The sequence below is a fragment of the Parasteatoda tepidariorum genome, chromosome 5, assembly GCF_982258835.1.
Source record: "Parasteatoda tepidariorum strain Cologne lab strain chromosome 5, Ptep-v5.0, whole genome shotgun sequence".
NCBI classification, from domain to species: domain Eukaryota; kingdom Metazoa; phylum Arthropoda; class Arachnida; order Araneae; family Theridiidae; genus Parasteatoda; species Parasteatoda tepidariorum.
In genome coordinates, this window is record NC_141759.1 from 7,845,313 (window position 1) to 7,864,954 (window position 19,642).

General features: G+C 30.6%; 1 protein-coding gene across 22 annotated transcripts in view; it reads left to right on the forward strand.

Moving 5' to 3' along the window:
• LOC107442536 (uncharacterized) overlaps nt 1-19,642 on the forward strand; it is a 287,072-nt gene that overhangs the window by 145,020 nt on the left and 122,410 nt on the right. For 11 of the 22 annotated variants that reach the window (XM_087163363.1, XM_087163365.1, XM_087163366.1 and 8 more), the window contains exons 1-3: nt 4,575-4,877; nt 17,476-17,592; nt 17,671-17,778. In XM_087163363.1, the coding sequence (XP_087019489.1) occupies nt 4,700-4,877; nt 17,476-17,592; nt 17,671-17,778 (403 nt within the window). In that variant the 5' untranslated portion in view covers nt 4,575-4,699. Of the gene's footprint in view, nt 1-4,518; nt 4,878-17,475; nt 17,593-17,670; nt 17,779-19,642 lie in introns of those variants that run through there. The other 11 variants (XM_087163364.1, XM_087163367.1, XM_087163368.1 and 8 more) reach the window with 4 other exon arrangements.

The following is a 19,642-nucleotide window of genomic DNA, read 5'->3' on the forward strand; positions in this document are numbered from 1 at the left end:
ATTGTTTTGAATTCTTAGAATTTTGTGCATTTGTAATGTACCTAAATTAGTAGCGAGCGAAGCGAACTTGGATTGCGAAGCAAACCATATAAGATTGCGTAGCAATTTTCGGGAGTTGGCGAGCGTTAGCAAGCAGGGGGCGCAGCCCACTAGTTATTACATAAAGGCAGAGATGGCAACTTGCTCCGGATAGAAAACAAATATTTTAAAGTGGTAGTTTATCAATTGTGATTCTAGGTTTAATAAATTCAATTTAGTAGATTTTTACCCACCACTATTTCTAAATAATTTGTAGGCTTTTGTAAATCACCACTCTTTAATAGTCATAAAGGCAAGCAAAAATAGTCAAATATTTGCAAAATTTAGATCGTAGCTATTTATCGTTTTTTTTAATATTTTCGGTGTGTCCGGAGCAGTTGGCATCTCTGTAAAAGAAAGATAATTGTATACATTGAAAACAAAATGCTCTGAGGGAAATATCGACATTTAACTCATTGCTCACCGGCAACTTTTCAAAATATTTATTACTGCGCTTATGGATTTAAGTTAAATAAGAAAGTGGTTGGTAAAATTAAATAAAAAATGGAACAGACTTGTCACTATGGCTACAACTTCAATAAAACAAATTTCGACCAAGACTTGTACTACTGGTACATATATAACGAATACATATATAAGGCTTGTAGTACTAGTTACATATACAACGAATCATTTACGTTTGTGGTAATCACGAATGGATGGATTATTTCTTTTAAACACTGAGCGGAAACGAAATACTTTTGCTACCACGTTTTAAACTTTTTGAAGAATATTAAATATTTGAAAAACGTAATTTAGTGTGACCCACCTCAACTACCCTTACAACCGAAAACGTTCACACTTTTTCTTTTATAAGAAATCTGATCAGACCACTGTCAAGATGAACCAGTTTGCGAAAGAGCCACGTAACAGGAAATTTAGTAGAAATAAGGGAGTGATAGCAAATTTATGTCTTAATTTTTTTTAAAAATTTATGAATATAATTGGTTTGTCTTATTTACTTGTCCATCACCACAGTTTCATTTCTCAAATATATAAAATAAATTTCAATTACTATTAAAGTAGAACTTTGGTTTCTGAGCGCATGGAAATTTACTAAAATGATTTCACAATAGCAACCAAATTATTAAATAAATAAATTATTGGTTGAATACACACCAATTACAGTTTTAAGAATCATTACTGGTTAAATTCTACTGGAAATTCTACATTAGTTAATAAAGGAAAATGAAAGAAAAGATATTAAAGACGCCTTTTCTATCGCAACACGTGGCCACATTTTTTGAGGTGAAGTCTAAGATAACGACGTTTATACGATAAGGTTGGAATTCTAAAATAAGAATTAAATTGCGTCTAATCAATTTAGAATAAAATAAAGCTGAATGGGGGAGATTTTTATCGCACAAGGCAGACAAAAGGAGGCGTTCAAAAACTGATACTTCATCTTTGGAATAAGAATTTCATGAATCTAAATAAAATTTCGTCTGAAATTGTGAAAGTTCTTTCCCAAGAGAAAACATATTTGAATTCAGTTTCAATTAATTCCTTTTTATTCAAGTTATTACGAATAAATATGCTATTTTGAAAAAATAATATAACTGCGTAAACATTTTTACTAAATTGACTTCTATACACATACCCTCCAATAACTACGGAATTTCGTACAATCAGAAAATATTTTTTCTAGTGATAGAAAATGTAACATATAAATTTTAAAAAAAATTGAAATTAAAAAAATTTTTGCCCAAAATCAGATATAAATAATATAAACAAATACGTACAAAATCAAATTGAAAAATTGTCAGGTTCCAAATTCGTATAAACGACTTATAAAAATTTTATTTGTTTTAAAAATTTCTGCTTTTGCCAACTGTTTCCGGAAAAAAATTGCGGAAAGCTGAACCGTTTTTGTTTACGCAGGGCAGATAACGATTCACCTTTTGGCAAAATATTTTATAAAGTGGTCGGCAATTAATAACCGAAATTTTCAGAAGGTTTGGTAATTTTACTAACATTTTAAAAGCTCCACTGTAGGAAAGCTATAACAAAATGGAGTTTTATTTGAACATCTGAATTATTTATCTGTAGTGATGGAAAAATAACTTGAAATCAAATTTACAAAACAACGAATCATTCATTAAAACATAAACTTAGCTACCGCAAGAAGAAATCTTCACAAAAAGCATGGAAAGTTAACAGCCTAGGGTATGTATACACGCAGTAACCTCATATTTTTATTATGCCTTATCATACTTATCATCATTACAAGCCTTATCATATCAATATTTTTACTATACCTTATATTTTTATTTTAATAATCAGTAACCGCATATTTTTATAACTGTTAGTTATTATTTAAAAATATTGTATTATGAACTTAAATTAAATAGTGCTTGCATTAACTTCTATGGGACAGGGGAGTCTTAAATCCATCTGTTCAAAAATAGAATTAGGATTGAAAAAAAAATAAAAAATCGGTCACTTAAATTTGGGCTTATATTTTTCCCAATGAATTCTCACCTATCTAATCTATGCTTTAATGCGATTTTAATAAATCAAACCACTATTTCCACTCCCATAAATAAACTGAAAAGAAATATTTCGTGTACTAGTTTTATCTTTTTGCCCTAAACGTCGCTACCCTAAAAATGCAAAATTCGCTTCCTGAGAATGTTAAATTTTCTTCCTGAGATTTTTATAATTTTTCATGAACTTGACATTTTAGATTAATAATTAAACTTGGCATTCATGAACTTGACATTTTAGATTAATAATTAAACTTGACATTCATGAACTTGACATTTTTCATGAACCAAGACATTTTACAATATTAAATAATAACATAATAATAAGTGGTTTCAAGTTGTAACCACTACAGCCACCTCACAGTCTACTGACCTCAGAAAGTTCCATTACAAACTATTTAAATAAACATAATGGATGGGATAGGGGCATCACCTCCTGCATCAGAAAGCCTCCACACGGTTTCTTATAAGTAGTCTACGCAGATCATTGAAAAAGCGAACCGCTTGTGCGCATGAGCCCAAATTATATTTTAAAAGTACTTGAGAGAAATTTATCATATATATTTGAGAATTGAATCTGTAGTGGTTGACAAGTAAATAAAACAAACCAATTACTTTCATAAATTGAAAAAATTTTTAGACACATATTTGCTACCACTTTCTAATTTTTAATCGATATCATATTAAATGGTTCCTTAACTAATTGGTTACCTTCATAGTGGTCTGATCGGACGACCTACAAAAAACCGTGTGAAAGCTTTCAGTTATAGGAGGCGTTGATAGGGGGAGGTGCCCTGCTCTTTAAATTAAAGGAAAAGAAGTTGTAACCACTATCGTAGTAATGTCAACTAATGCGCATTATGTAATAGTTTTAATAAGTTGATATTAAAACTTAAAGAATAAAGGTAAATACGTACACTTTTAAAAAGAGTCACTAGGAGATAGAGGCAATGAGGTTGAATTTTATATGATACTTTAACTTTTTGATAAATAATGATGGGAAAAAATTTCCTAAAATGAAAAATACTGAACTAAAAATAACTTTAATTAGTTATACTTTGAATTAACATTGATTATATATATGATTAAACTAACAATAATTAAAGTAAAAGCAAAGTAAGTCTGTCAAATTAGTAACTACTACATTTAAGTTACCGTTTTTTATTTAATTACAACTTGATTCTGATTTTGTACGAATGCTTTTCTGAATCACCCGTCCCCAAGGGGTTAAACTTCGTTATCACTAGAAAATATTTTTTTACTAAGTGGAGCTAAGTGTCAGTTATCATCTATCGTTGTTTTATTTTCAGAGGGACGCTACAGTCAACTCAAAATGCAATAACGAAAGCTAAATTCAATCAATAGAAAATAAATTTAGCGACTTTTTTGGTATATTTTTCTAGATATAAATTTTTGTATCAAATATGAATAATTTGCTATATAAATTTTGATGGTAGTTATGATTGATTAATTAAATAAATAAAGATGAATTTAGTTTTTACCATTTCTTATATTTTAGTAGCCTGCGCCATCCTTGTTCCTTCTTTTTTCCCCTTTTAACTATTTTTTATTTTGCGTTCTGAACTCTTTAAATAGGCTATTTAAACAAAAGTAAGCATTAAAAATTTTTAAATATAGTAAGAAATTTAAATTTTCTATAATTTTAAATATAAAATTTTATTAACCCCTATCGATATTTTAAATATTAGTAAAACTTATCATCTTAGTTTTCAATTCTCAAAACTATCATATTGCCTTCTTAAACTAAAGGACTGCAAACGAAAATAAAATATGTGAAAATGAAAATGAATGCAATTTTCAACAGTTTAGCTTTCTTTTTAAAACAAAGCAAAGGTATGAAAGAAAACTTATCAATTAGAAAATATTAAGTTATTGTTATCAAAATAATCATTTGTATTATTATCTACTAAAAAATAACAGTCGATACTCGACAGATTAAAAACAATAAAACTTTATGATACTGTTATCATTAATTTCTATGAAAATCTCTATTATTTTTATTGTCAATTCCGTTGAGGCTTTGGACTAACCAGTTTTAAAAAAGGCTTAAATCTTTCGTTAAATCAGGCGATGCATTCTTATTAAAACGCACCAAATGTAACCCGAAGTTAAGAATGTTTAAATTACATTTTTCAAATATTATTTGCATTTTATGTGTTCTGAATTGCGTAGCTGAAGTAACTATTCAAGAATCTCAAATCCCTGATCATGAATTTGCTCAGGAGTACGCCTCAGACGAGGAATTTGTTAAACTTCAAAATATGCTTGAAATAAATGAAGGTGGAAATGCAGGTACGTAATAAATTATTATATTCCTTAAGAACACGGAGAACCAAATTAATTAGTGTTAAACGTATAAATAAAAAAGGCTAAAAAAACTTTGTGGTAATACAGAAAAGTTAGCTGATTTAAGATTTTATACCCCCGCAGTGGGCCAAATGTTTTAGATAAATTATTTTGCGATTTTTTTTCGGGTAAGTACTCTTTATAACTAGCGATAAGTTTAGAAACTTTCGATTATATTTAAATTAAAACTGTTGTTTATAATTTTTTTTAGTCTTTCGTTTGATTTTGCTAAATTATTTCAATTAAAATACCGATGATGTTGTAGAAATGGCATTTTTTAAAAGAAAATATAAAATTTCTAATACCAATATATTGAAAGGAACAAGCATCTATAAAATATCGCATTAATCGCGTTTTATAAATCAAAACAAAATTACTAAACTTTTATGTTTCCCTAATATATTATATCCTTATAATCTTTAACCCCTTGGGGACGGGTGATTCAGAAAAGCATTAGTACAAAATCAGAATCAAGTTGCAATTAAATAAAAAGCGGTAACTTAAATATGGTCGTTGCTAATTTGACAGACTTACTTTGCTTTTTCTTTAATTATTGTTAGTTTAATCATATATATAATCAATGTTAGTTCAAAGTATAACTAAATAGTTTTATTTTGAACAAAGTAATGGTGAATTAAATAAATCAAACAATTATAACTCCGCCCACAAATAAACTGCTAAAGAATTACTTTGATTACCAGTTTTATCTTTTTATCCTGATTGATACAGTTTCATGCTGTCACGTATTTGTGACAGTCGGCGCGAAAGGGTTAAATGTGCTTCCCTAATAATAATTTTCAACATTTCTAGCAGTTCTTTCAAGTTTTCATCTCAAAGTAAACTATAATTTTGCTAATTTTATTTATTTTCAGTTTATATAAACTGCTGTTTGTAGAAAATGCAACACCATGAAGGAATCATCAGAATCAAATGAAATTCGCAGCAAATGTCAATTATAGGATATTATGCAAATTAATAAAGTTTCAGAGCCATCGCGCGTGCGTGGCGCGCGCAGCGCCCTCTGAATTGATGCTGAAAGCGTATAAATAAAGTGCTGTAGCGGGACGTTGAAAATAGTCTATGATTATTTGTTAGTGGCAAACGTTTAGTGAGACCTGAGTATGCCTCCACGACGGAAGAATAAGAAATTCAAGCAACTTACGGAGTTTGAACGAGGGAGGATAATCGGCCTTCGAGAAGGAGGATTTTCCTATCGCGCAATAGCAGCTCGTATGCAGCGGAACAGTTCCACAGTGATGCGAGTTTGGAAGCAGTGGACCGACGAGCACCGAACAACTCGAAAAACAGGCACTGGACGACAGAAGGTGACGTCAGAGCGCGATGATCGACACCTGCTCCGCATGGCGGTGAATGATCGCACAGCTTCCTCCAGGCAGCTGGCAGCACATTGGTCTACTGCTACAGGTGTACAATTGTCGGCTTCGTCAATTCGTCGTCGTCTGCTGCGCCGTGGATTGCGTGCAAGGGTGCCATTATACAGGATTCCCCTCACGGCGGATCATCGACGGCTGCGTCGGCAGTGGGCTCTTGAGCACAGAGACTGGCGAGCTGATTGGCACCAAGTTGTCTTTTCAGATGAATCACGCTTCAATTTGTGGACCCATGATGGCCGTGTTCGTGTTAGACGTTATGCCGGTCAACGCTGCCTTCCTGAGTGTATTATTGAACGACATAGTGGTCGAACACCCGGAGTTATGGTCTGGGGTGCGATTTCGTATCATGGGCGATCCAATTTGATACGAATTGAGGGTAATCTCAATAGCAACAGATACGTCCGTGAAGTGCTACAGCCCGAAGTCGTTCCTTTCCTTCAAGGCATCCCTGGAGCTATCTTTCAGCAGGATAATGCACGCCCACATGTTGCGCGGACTGTTAGAGACTTCTGTTCAGCACAACGCATGCAACTTCTTCCTTGGCCTGCTTATTCGCCGGATATGTCGCCTATTGAGCACGTGTGGGATATGGTTGGTCGGCGTCTCACTCGTGATCCGCGTCCTGCAGTTTCCAAGGACGAACTTTGGTTGCGCATACAAGCGATATGGAATTCTCTTCCTCAAGCAGATATTCAACATCTGTTTGACTCCATGCCACGTCGTATAGCAGCACTTATTGCAGCGCGTGGTGGCTGCACCAAATACTGATTTCGGACGCTTAATTTGTTTCTTTTGTTTTGAAAATTTCATCATTTATTTGTATCAGTACAAGTCGTTTCTGCATTAAATTTCATTTGATTCTGATGATTCTTTCATGGTGTTGCATTTTCTACAAACAGCAGTTTATATATACGCCAAAAACAAACTCATAACTGGACTAGATATACGGATTTAACTGTCGAACATAAAACCCAATTTTAATGATAAAACAATGACAAATCTTCATTCTTCTAATTAAATATTTTAGAAATAGTCCTCTAAGGGCTGTGACGATCACAATTACCTTAATGGATTTTATTTATAAAGTCGGGGCTCAGCCGAAGGAAAGTTGATTATTTAGGATTCCGTAGCCGAAAAATATTGGGAACCGCTGCCCTAAATGACCGACCTTTCATTCATTATTATGAACATATTAATAGCAAAAGATCATTCATTATTTTGAAAATATTTAATGATCTAAATTTTATTTATTAGTTTGATTGAAGAATCGTTTTATCAATATTAACCTTTTAATATTGGGTTTTTATGTCAGACATCTGAATACACAGATTTGGAGCGGCATTTCGTCTAGTTCTTCATTTGATTTTGGTGTATGCATAAATTGAGACTGAATGAGCTGAGACATGAATTCAGTTAAAATAAAAACAAAAAAGAACGAAAATAAGCGTTGAGAAGCATATTTCGTCAATGTTGAATTTGGGTATTTTTATTCTATGCGAAGTATTAAAGCAATTTCTAATAGATGCTTAAACTTTTCCTTATTCATTAATTTTTATTATAAAAACCATTCTTTAAAATTATCTTAAAAACAACATATTAAATTAATTAGGAATCATTAATCGGATATAAATTTAATTGCAGGTTTTGAAAATCAAAAATGATTAAAAAATATCCGTAACTCTTGAAACCTCTGTGACCCTTTCACGTAATATAATTTGGACACCACTTGCTAAAATGCTCACATAAAGCGAGACGGAAAAGAGACAAAACTGATAGTAATACCATTTAATTTTTAACTAATTTTCGGGAGGAATAAATCTTTTATTTTCTTCAAACTACTCAACAATACATATTTTTTTTTCTTGAAAAAAATCAGTTCTACCTGTATATAGGTGCTAAATTTGCAACAAAAAAAAAGTCTCGGTTGCAATAGAAATTTAATTCTTCTCGGAAAAAAAAATGCTAGAATGAATGACTTTCGTACTAGATTTTGCTCTTTACTATCATGCCGAAAGCCGTATATATAGGCTTTCAGTCCTGTTTGTATTGTTTGTTTAGATATCCCATATCTTAGCAGGAATATCTGCTAAGTATATATCTGCTTAGCAGGAATATCTGCGAAAATTATTATGACTTTTTCTGGGCTAATAACTTTCTACGCTTTTATTAAAACTTAATTCTAGTGGTAGCTACGATAATGTTATAATGTATTTTTTTTAATTCATTTAAACTTATTTTCTGTACCACTACATATAAATGATTTAAAAGCTCATACGCAACACCACTTTGATCTAGCTCTTTCTTCTGTAAATAGTTGTAAATACTTGTATATAATTTTTCACTCGATATTCACCTGGCAAATGTTGGCAAAATTATCAAAAGATCTGAAAGTTTTGGTTTTTAACCCCTTGCCAGTGTCACCCGAATCCAGTTCGGGCAACTACTACGTGCATTATTTGTGATACCAGAACTGATTTCGGGCAGGTGAAAAATTAACTTTTCTATTTTGTGAAGACCGAGCTGAGTTCGTTTCTACTTTAGGATTCTTAATTCACTATTTTTCTAATGCATTAGTGGTCCTAGCTCTTCACCGATTTCGACATCAGTCGAGGGAGGGAAAATGCGTGTGTTGTCAGCTGCTTCATTGCAAATATTTTTTGAAAAAAATTATGTATTGAAAATCATATTGTTGTATTTTTATATTATATTATACTAGTTATATTATATTTAGCCTCAAAATTTTGTTTAATTTGCTGTAATTGAATAAGATGTGTGTGTAATCCATTACTATTTTATGTGTATGTAAAAATAATAAATACAGTAGCAATTGCATTTAACATTTTATTTTTCTAATAAAAAACATTTTCTAACTTTTATAATACTAATATAAAGAACAAAATAAATAGTCAAAAAAATTTTCAATTTTTGGTCCATTTTTCTGAAATTTATGTCAATGTTAAAGGGTCAAATGTCTATTACTTTATAAAATATTTCACAAAAAGCGTAGTAGTCTGGAGGCCTGCTTATTTTTTCTGCTGATTCAAATTGAACGAAGTTCGTATTGGTTAATTATGTGAGAGCTGTTATTTTGCTTGGTCGTTGAAAAAGATATTACTAAGAGGCAGGGATGCCAACTGCTCCGTTTTCTTAAAAATTCTTAGTAAATTGGTAGCGAATTGAAATGCAAAACTTGTAAAATAAGGATAATTGTTCCCACTCTTTAAAAAGTGTGATTTTTTAAACCACTTTCTAATTTAAAAGAGTAACCAAGAGATAACTTTGACTGAGATCAGTATGGTATACTGGGGTTACCTATTCAAAGACTGGTTCTTAGATGTATGTTTTCATACTTGAAGGCTTAGAGAAAGGTTTCTTAGTCACGATAGCTCTTTGAGAAAAGAACCAAGGCGAATGTCCTTGGAGACATCTGGGCTGCATTTTGATACCTCATCCGTAGACATGCAATGATACAATGGATTGCTGTTTTTCTGGTTCTGACATCTGCATTATTTTCCTTGATTACTTTCCGGTAGTAATTCAGAAATCGCCTATTGTTGTCCTCTATAAAATTTCCCTTCTTCTCTCCTCCTAAAGTAAGTTTTTTTAAACTTTACATTTTTTAACTTTTTCGGTGAAAACATTCCCACACCTTCTAGGTAGACGATTAATTTGTTCTTTTTTCTTCGTTTTTTTACAATTTTATATTCTTTATCATAAACATTCGAGGAATTTATGTGGTTATAAGTTTTGGAATCTCCATTAGAAAGCAAAAAGATGCATCGAAAATTAGATTGCTTGATTGAACGCTTCCACATTATTTCTGCAATGTGTTGTCAACAAAATTAAAAAAAACGGATTTTCATTTTGTAAAGCATTTTGGTATTATCTTACAGAAATCTCTTAAATTATGTATAACAGCAGAGTGGCTACGGATACAAGAAGTACTGTCCAATAAAATTCAAAATGTAATTCAAGTAAATTAAAATTGGAAACTTCTTATAACGTTTTTTTCAGTTTACTATTAAACTACGTTTCTCTTCATATCTTTTAAATGATTGGTTTATTTCACAAACAGTAATAAAAGCCCAGCCTAAAGATAAATACGTAATATAATGTGGAAATTAGAGAAATTAAATAATTCACATTAATTAATTTGATAGTGATGAATTTTTTTTTTGAATTGTAAGGTATGAACATTTTAATGTATTCAGAATTTGAAGATTACTTTTCTAAATCTAAATTTTCACTACATTTGATCAATAAAAAAGTGCTAAAAAACTAATTTAAAAAAATAATTATTGAGAGCTACTGAAATTATACCCTATTTTGAGATTTCATCGTAAATTGCAGTACAACATAGAGGAGAGTTGCTTAAACCGTTCCTTTCTAAAGAAGATTGATTTGATTTCTACAGAAGCAATGAAAGCAGAATGCTCTAGCGGATGAACTTAGAAGCTTTTTTCACGTGGAGATGTAGGCAAAAAAATCAAGTCATGGTGTACACGCGTTACGTTTTAATTTAAGGTTTTTGGTTTTACCAATTTTCAATGCAATTTGTGAACATCCTGTGTAAGGATTTATAGCAAATCTAATGCTGTGAGCAAATCATCAAATGCATATGATAACTGTTAAACAATTATGTTCTCCTTGTTTCGTAGATAAGTATCTAAAATATAGGGAATCTGTTTTCTAAGTATAGTTGAATGCTGGGAATAACGCTTTGTTTAAAAAGTGACGTAGTTGCCCGAATTGTACCTCTTGTAGGTGCCGAAATCCTATCGGTATGATTCAGAATCCTATTCAAAGGTCCACATCTGTCATATAAGTTTAATATCTTTTAGTATTAGTTTAATTTATTCTCACAAATTTTAAAACAAAAAAAGTTGCATCATTTATATACGATGGAAATTCATGAAATAGAATAGCACTTTTGATTACTCATTTACTGAAATATAAATTGCCTACCTAGTTCTAATTTTTTTTAATGCCATTTGACTGGACCACCCAAAATCTAGATGCTTTGGAATTGATCTTAAATGTTGGATTAATTAGGTTACAGCTGTCAGGATAACGGACGCATGTACTCCAACCGCTGGACAAATGCTTTTTCAGGCCCTATTAAACTAAATTTTAATCAAGAAGTTGAAGAGTGAATGTAAAGTTATCCTGGCCTGATTATCACACAGTAACAATATTCGAATCTAGTGTCTGAGGCTTACAATAGTCCAGCAACTATTGGACATTCTATTCTAGGATTTAAATGTTCTAATGGGTGCCTTTGATCCATCAGTCTCCTTTTAATGTAACTGAGTTTTCGCATCTAAAATAATAATTATGAAGACTTATCAATCAGATCCAAGAGAGGAGCTTCCTCGTGATGCAAGTAATCATACATCTGGTAAGGATTTTACACAAAATTCTGCCACAAAGCCTTCATCCACTTCAAAAGTTTCAATTGAATCAATTTGAGCAGTATGACATTTGGTTTCGGGCGTTAATTTTGCATACTAAGTAGAATGCAACAATGTTTCTTTAGGAAAAGGACATTTTTTGTTGTTGTCAAAATAAGCATATTCCACCACGATTATACTTCATTCTTAATAACTGTTGTATCTAATTTAAGATATTTCTTTAAGATATAGCAATAACACTTTACAGAAAGGAAATCTGTCACTAAATCAAGCACTATAACGTACTTTCTATTAATAAACATGCTTTTTTTTCGATGGATTCAAATTTCTGACTCCCAAAATATAGTGGTTAGCTGCAATCAGGGAAATATGGTCCCAATAGTTTGGTCAGGAGAGCACTCCAAAGTTTTAACCCCTTAATGTTAATTTTACTTTTTACGTATTTCGCTATATCTCAAAACCGTATTAAGCGAATTGCATAATTTTTGAACACATTTTTCTTTTACAACTTGTTTATCCAAAGGTAATTCTATGCAAAAAATAACTTTCAGTAAACATTTATTATTTTATTTATGAATGGTCGAAAAAATTTTAAATTGTAAGGCGTGCAATTTTTTGCATATTTTTGATTTATTTTTGCATCACAATTTTTTTTTTGCATCGAAATATTTTTGGATAAATGAATTTTATAATTGTAATTAAAAATTTTCAATTCGTTTAAGTTCGCTAGATTTGGCGAAATGCGCAAAAAAATGACTACTTTGAGGTCAAACCATTGGATCGCTCTCCTAAAATCACTATGGGAACCATATTTCGAAGATTGCAGCTACTCCCTGAATTTTGAAAGTCAGAAATTAAAATCTCCATTGAAAATAAAGGTATGTTTAGATCGAGAAAAAGAATCATTTTGTGTCAGATTTCGTAACTTAAAATATTGTCTGCACTAATTAATCTGAATTTTTGAGGCTACTTCCTCGAACCATTACGATAGAGTCTTAGAACGTGAAGGTCCTAGAAGTATTACATCAAAAGTTATTTAGGATGGTCCGCTTTTCTCTTGTGCGATGTACATCTCCCTAATATTCAATGATCCAAAAATGTTATTTTGCCAGACATCTATATCATCCTATTTCCAAATTTTAAATCCTGGTGTTTCATGTACCAGACCTCATTAAGATACAGTACAGTCTTGGCAACATTTATTGAGTACTTGGCACTTAATTTTGGGTTCACCGAAGAGTTCGTTCGTTGTAGTGGAACTGGGCGCCTGTGGACTTACGGCTCATTTCCATGCATCCTGAAATTGGACTTAGAAACATACAAGACAAAAATAAAGTTTGGGACTCAAAATGGAGTTCGTGAGAGAAAAAGAAAATAAATTGGCCATTATTAGGTAATAACTAAAATACAAGTAATAAAAAAGTACATGAAAAAAGGTAACATTAAAATACAATGAGAAAATAAACACTAACGAATATTCACAGTTTGGGAATATATACAAAGGGGGGAACGAATTAAAGGAATGTGAGGATGTGTGTACATGTGAAGTAAGTGTGGCTCTGTTAAATTAATTACCACTCGTGCCGGGTTGCTCTCTTCACTTTAGTTACAAGGATTAGCTTACCCCTGATCAGAACCCGAGGGGTTCCACCGGAGAGTTCTGATTTATTTCACACTTATGTAAAATATGCTTTCATAAAAGAAAGTGTCAGGATATTTAGCCTTCAACTCAGCTATAATGTTGATGCCAACTTGCTCCGGACAGCGGATAAATAATTTCGAGGGGTAGTCTTTTTCAGTGTGAGTCGTGATTTAGTAAATTCGACTTATAGAGTTTACACACCACTGATTTCAAATAATTTAAGGGCTTTTGTGATACGCCACTTTAATACAATTAAGCCTATTTTATTTAATTATTATACTTTACTTATAAATTATAAATTTCCACCTTCAACTGTGCATCACCTGTGCTACATCCGCCAACAGCCTAATATATCTCCAACTTATCTATGCCAACAGTCCTAGTTACCCTAAGGCCAACATCAGATGATGGAGTGTAATGCCGGATGACACGGGCAGGTGCTCCATAAAAGCACCGTTCAAGTATAGTTAAGCCGTGTTGAGCCTTTTAACAATTGTCAAAAGTAACCGAAAATCTGCAAACTTTAACAAGTTTGTAAATCCCAACTGTTTTTTAAAATATTTTGTCGACTATGGGGTGGTTGGTACCTCTGGCAGACATAGTACAAATGAGCAAATACATACATATTGAAACATGTAATTCAAGTGGGCAGTGGAACTCAGCGGTACTTCTGATTTTAACAACATACTTTACCACATTTCGTATCTTTTGCATCTTTGCATAAAGGGCTCTTTCGCGAACAGGATTTTCTGGTAGACCTAATAAAGTTGATGGCCCAGCTTCTGTCAGGTGCAGTCAAAACATACACACAAATCAATTGAGTTTTTGTTAACCTTTTCTGCTGATCTCAGCAACAAACCTTTCTCTAGCTACCTTCCAGGCGATTTTCAAAGCATTTTCTTTAGTTTCCATTGTAGATTTTGATATTGAATCGAGACTGTTAGGGAATGTTTTTTTTTTTCATCCATACAGGGGGATTCCCATTACCTTTTAAACCAGATTGCGTTTTCCAAATGATAGAAACGAAATTCTAACAAGTTTTGTAATCATAATTAAGAAAAGTAAAAAATGTTGCAATTTGAAATTACCTTTAAACTTTACAGCTCGTTTCTTGTCAGGTCTATTTTAATGATTTAAATTGTCTATTGTCGAAGTGGTCAAAGTTGTTGTAAATCAGATCGACTAAATTAAAATTCATGTTTTAAAATACAACTTTTGTTGTCAAATATTTAAGTAGAAAAACAAGAAAAAATACTGCAGGGATGCCAACAGGTTCGATTTATGCAAAAGTTTTAATAAATTTGTCGTGAATTAACCCTTTGGAATCCGTTTTATTTAAATACCAGTCTAAGGAGAAACCGCTGAAGTAAAATCCGGTAGTAAGCTTTTAAATAAAGATTATTGTTTTTTTCAAAGTTTTTTTCGTCGATTAGTTAGCAAATAAAATTCAATACCTTCAAACATTTTCATTTTAACGATTGGGAAGTTATCGAAACATAGCAACATACCTTTGCCACCACTGTTTATTTATTCAAAATAAATGCATGGCGAATCTCACTCATCAAATGATGCCAATGGGTTAAATAGTGAAACATGTAAAATAAGGATAATTACTCCTATTCTTTAAAAGTGTCTAACTACAATACAATACAATGACATAACTACAAAAAGGTTGCATTTTATGGAAAACTACAGTATGAAATAACTACAATAGTAGTCCTAGTATTGTTCCGAGCCTGGGCACCTAAGCCTCGTATTTCATATCATTCTATTAATTTTTTATATGTAGTGATGAAAAAATTACTTATAATGAAAAATAATCAATTAAAAACAACTTGAAATTCCATGATAAAACATTTTTTAACAAAGCGGAGCAAGTTGACATCTCTGTTATACCTACTTTTTAAGATCAAAAATTTAAATCCGACGAAAAAACGGTATGTCTATTCAGAGAAAGTATGTTTTTATGTCTCATTTTGTAACTTATAGTATTGTCTGCTCTAATTAATTAGAATATTTTGGGTCTCCCTCTCAAACCATTGAGAATGAGACATGTAGGAATCTTATAGGGATAATCCATATAGGGATTCATCAAGCTTTACGATTTATTATAATAAATATTAAGTTTAATTACTAAAACCAATACATTCAGGATCAAATTAGTGTTATGTTAATTGATTTTTTATCATTTTCAATAGATTAAATGATGTTTCGTATGACTCGTCTTCACTAACTCAGGATCAAAGGCCTAATATGGAATAAAATATTTAAAAAAAAAACGAAACCTGGGTTTTATTAAGGTAACACTTTTATACTTACTCTATAGTAAGTAGTACTTCTTCTATACTGCGTAAACAATATTTCTTTTAGGAAAAAAAAAAGATTTGAAACATTTTACAATGAATGCTAAACAATTTTCAGAATATGAAAGATTTTGCTAGAAGTTTTTAAAAATGATGATAGTTTAAATCATACAAATGTCAGAACTGGAAAAATGAGAAGAGTAAGTTAATAACAAAATGAATAGAAAACAAAGGAAAATTACAGACATATGAAAAAAGGGGGGTAAGAAAAATAATAATAAAAAAATAACAAACAACTGGGGGGGGGGGGAGAAAAGGATAATTTTTTTTTTAAAAAATCCGGAAAATAAACGATAAAATCTTTTCATCAGTTCACACGATTATGTTAGCAAAAAAGAGTGCTTTCTGATACTGTATCAATATAGCCAAAGCAAAATTTATCAATACAAAAGTGTGGGTATACAAATATATCAATACAATCGGATGATTTCTTGTAGAGTTATGACAAAAAACGCACTTGTTGCTTAAGTTTTGCACACCAGTATATATATATATATATATATATATATATATATATATATATATATATATATATATATATATATATATATATATATATATATATATATATATATATATATATATATATATATATATATATATATATATATATATATATATATACAGTCAATTCGCTATAACTCGAAGTACGATAACTCGAATATTACTATAACTCGATTTTTTATGAGGTCCCGACCCTTTTATCTTCAATTTCATGTTAATTATTCTCGATTACTCGAATTTTACTCCCTTTAACTCGATTTTTTTGGATCTTTTGAAGCAAGAAAAAAAAAATCTAGGAGCTGATATCTTGTCCCTTCCTTTGTAACACACACACAATGTCTTTCGCACTCTTCATGGAGAAGCTAAAGCTGTCCCTCTTGAAGTATGTGAACAGTGGTTAAATGAAACGTTACCAAATTTAATTCAATACATTTAAAATGATGTTTTCAATATTGATGAAATGGGTTTATTTTTTAAATATCTTCCAAATAAGACTATGATGTTTAAGGATGAAAACTGCTCAGGGGGTAAAATGAGCAAGGAACGTTTGAGTGTCCTAGTTGGAGGAAATGCGTCTGGGACAGAGAAACTGCCCTTACTTGTTATCGGAAAATACCGAAATGCCCGATGTTTCAAGAATGTAAAAACGTATCCTTTGGATTACAAGTCAAACAAAAAGTTTTGGATGACATCAGTATTATTTGAAGACTATGTAAGAAAATTGGATCGGAAATTCTTCGCTAAGAAAAGAAAACTGATACTCTTTATGGATAAATGCACAGCGCATAGTGATCTACCTAATTTGAAAGCAGTAAACTTGCAGTTTCTCCCGCCAAACACAACAGCAAAGTTGCAGCCGATGGACCAGGGTATCATAAAGTGCTTCAAACAGTCTTATTGTAAATGGCTTGTCAGAAAAATGAACTTAAATATTGTAAGCATTTAGAAGATTTGTAATTAATAAGCATTAATTAAATAATCCGACAATATTTTGAAACTCCAAAACCGAAACTAACGGTAAGTCGAACTTCCGATATGTCGAAGTTTTTCGTCTGTCCTATCAGATTCGAGTTATAGCGAATTCACTGTATATATAAGTTCAAAATGTCGAGAAAGCATGGAAAAAATTGTTGCTAAACAATTAAAAAAAGGGGGGAAATTAATAATAATAATAATATATATATATATAGATACAGAAACTTAGAAGCATTTTGTTCTTCTCATTTCTAGCAGCTGATGGCTGCAGTCCAAATCCATGTCAAAATAATCAGAGATGTGAAGCAAAATCAGGAGGTAAATTTAAATGCAGTTGCAAATTGCCATTCAAAGGAGATTTTTGCGAAAAATGTAAGTTTATTAAAATTAGTTGCTTATTAAAATGTTTGTTAAATATATGATGTTTTTAAAATATAAATTATTTAACAGCTCCTTGTAATCCAAATCCATGCAAAAATGACGGAAATTGCAGCATTTCTTTTCTTAGCGCAAAATGTAGTTGCATGCCGGGATATAAAGGAGACAAATGCACTGGAGGTAATTTATAGTTATTGTTTTGATTGGCAGAAATAGAACACCAAAAATTTTTTTCCTGCTGTTTTGAATTTAACTAGATATAATCGTTATATGTAATTATAAAAAGTAATACATTACACTAATATGTAATCAGTGTAATTTTAAACACTACGAAATATAAGTGTTAGAAATTATTTTAATGGCATATTAACTTATATATAATTGAAAAATGAAATAAATGTTGTTAAGTGAAATTTTTCATCATTTTCAACATAAATTATTCAAATAAGCACATATAAACTACGTATAAACGTTATTTGTTATCTTAATAGTAATACATTACACTAATATGTAATCAGTGTAATTTTAAACACTACGAAATATAAGTGTTAGAAATTATTTTAATGGCATATTAACTTATATATAATTGAAAAATGAAATAAATGTTGTTAAGTGAAATTTTTCATCATTTTCAACATAAATTATTCAAATAAGCACATATAAACTACGTATAAACGTTATTTGTTATCTTAATAGTAATACATTACACTAATATGTAATCAGTGTAATTTTAAACACTACGAAATATAAGTGTTAGAAATTATTTTAATGGCATATTAACTTATATATAATTGAAAAATGAAATAAATGTTGTTAAGTGAAATTTTTCATCATTTTCAACATAAATTATTCAAATAAGCACATATAAACTACGTATAAACGTTATTTGTTATCTTAATAGTAATACATTACACTAATATGTAATCAGTGTAATTTTAAACACTACGAAATATAAGTGTTAGAAATTATTTTAATGGCATATTAACTTATATATAATTGAAAAATGAAATAAATGTTGTTAAGTGAAATTTTTCATCATTTTCAACATAAATTATTCAAATAAGCACATATAAACTACGTATAAACGTTATTTGTTATCTTAATAGTAATACATTACACTAATATGTAATCAGTGTAATTTTAAGCACTATGAAATACAAGTGTTAGAAATTATTTTAATTACATATTAATTTATATATAATTGAAAGATGAAATAAATGTTGTTAAGTGAAATTCATCATCATTGTCAATATCAATTATGTAAATCAGCAAATGTAATTGTTTTTCATAATGGTTCAGGATTCACAGCTACCGGACAAAATAATCCGAATACTTTTATACAAACTGTATAAAATGTCAGTGATTTTTATTTAAACAACAAATGTTTCGGAAGATGGCAAAATTACATTAATAATTTTACACTGTAAGACTGACTGTTGACACATTTTCTCACGTTCATACTTGAAAAATTGTAGAAATTGTGTTCCTTTTATCCATGCAAAATTTGCATCGGCAAAAATGAGATAAAAGCTTCTTTACTTTTTTTAATACCCATACAATTCAAAAAGCATTCTTGTCTAATTATCGCAATTCTTTTGAATGATTTAAAATTTCTTGGCATCGAAGCTTAAAAGACCTATTAACTACCTTTTCTCAATTTTTATCGATCTGTATTTTTCATTGGTAAAAAGGACACCATTCTTTCAATTAATATCTTTCAAATTGTGCCAACAGTTTTGCCTTGCAAAATCTTCTAAAATATTTGATGCAAAGAAGAAATAATAATAATAAATAAATTTATTGAAGTGACATTATTTTGCCCTGTACATGTAGCCTCTGCATAAAAATCTTCACGTGACTCGTTCAGATTGACGTGATTACATGCTTGAGTTCAAAATAAACCAAAAATGAGTTAGTTCATCTATATAAGTCAATGAAAATAACATTTAAGAGCACTCTTAAAATATTGATTTATTAATATATTTTATTGTTTATTGAGAATGGTATTATTTTAATGAATAAGAAATATAAAATAAATGCACAA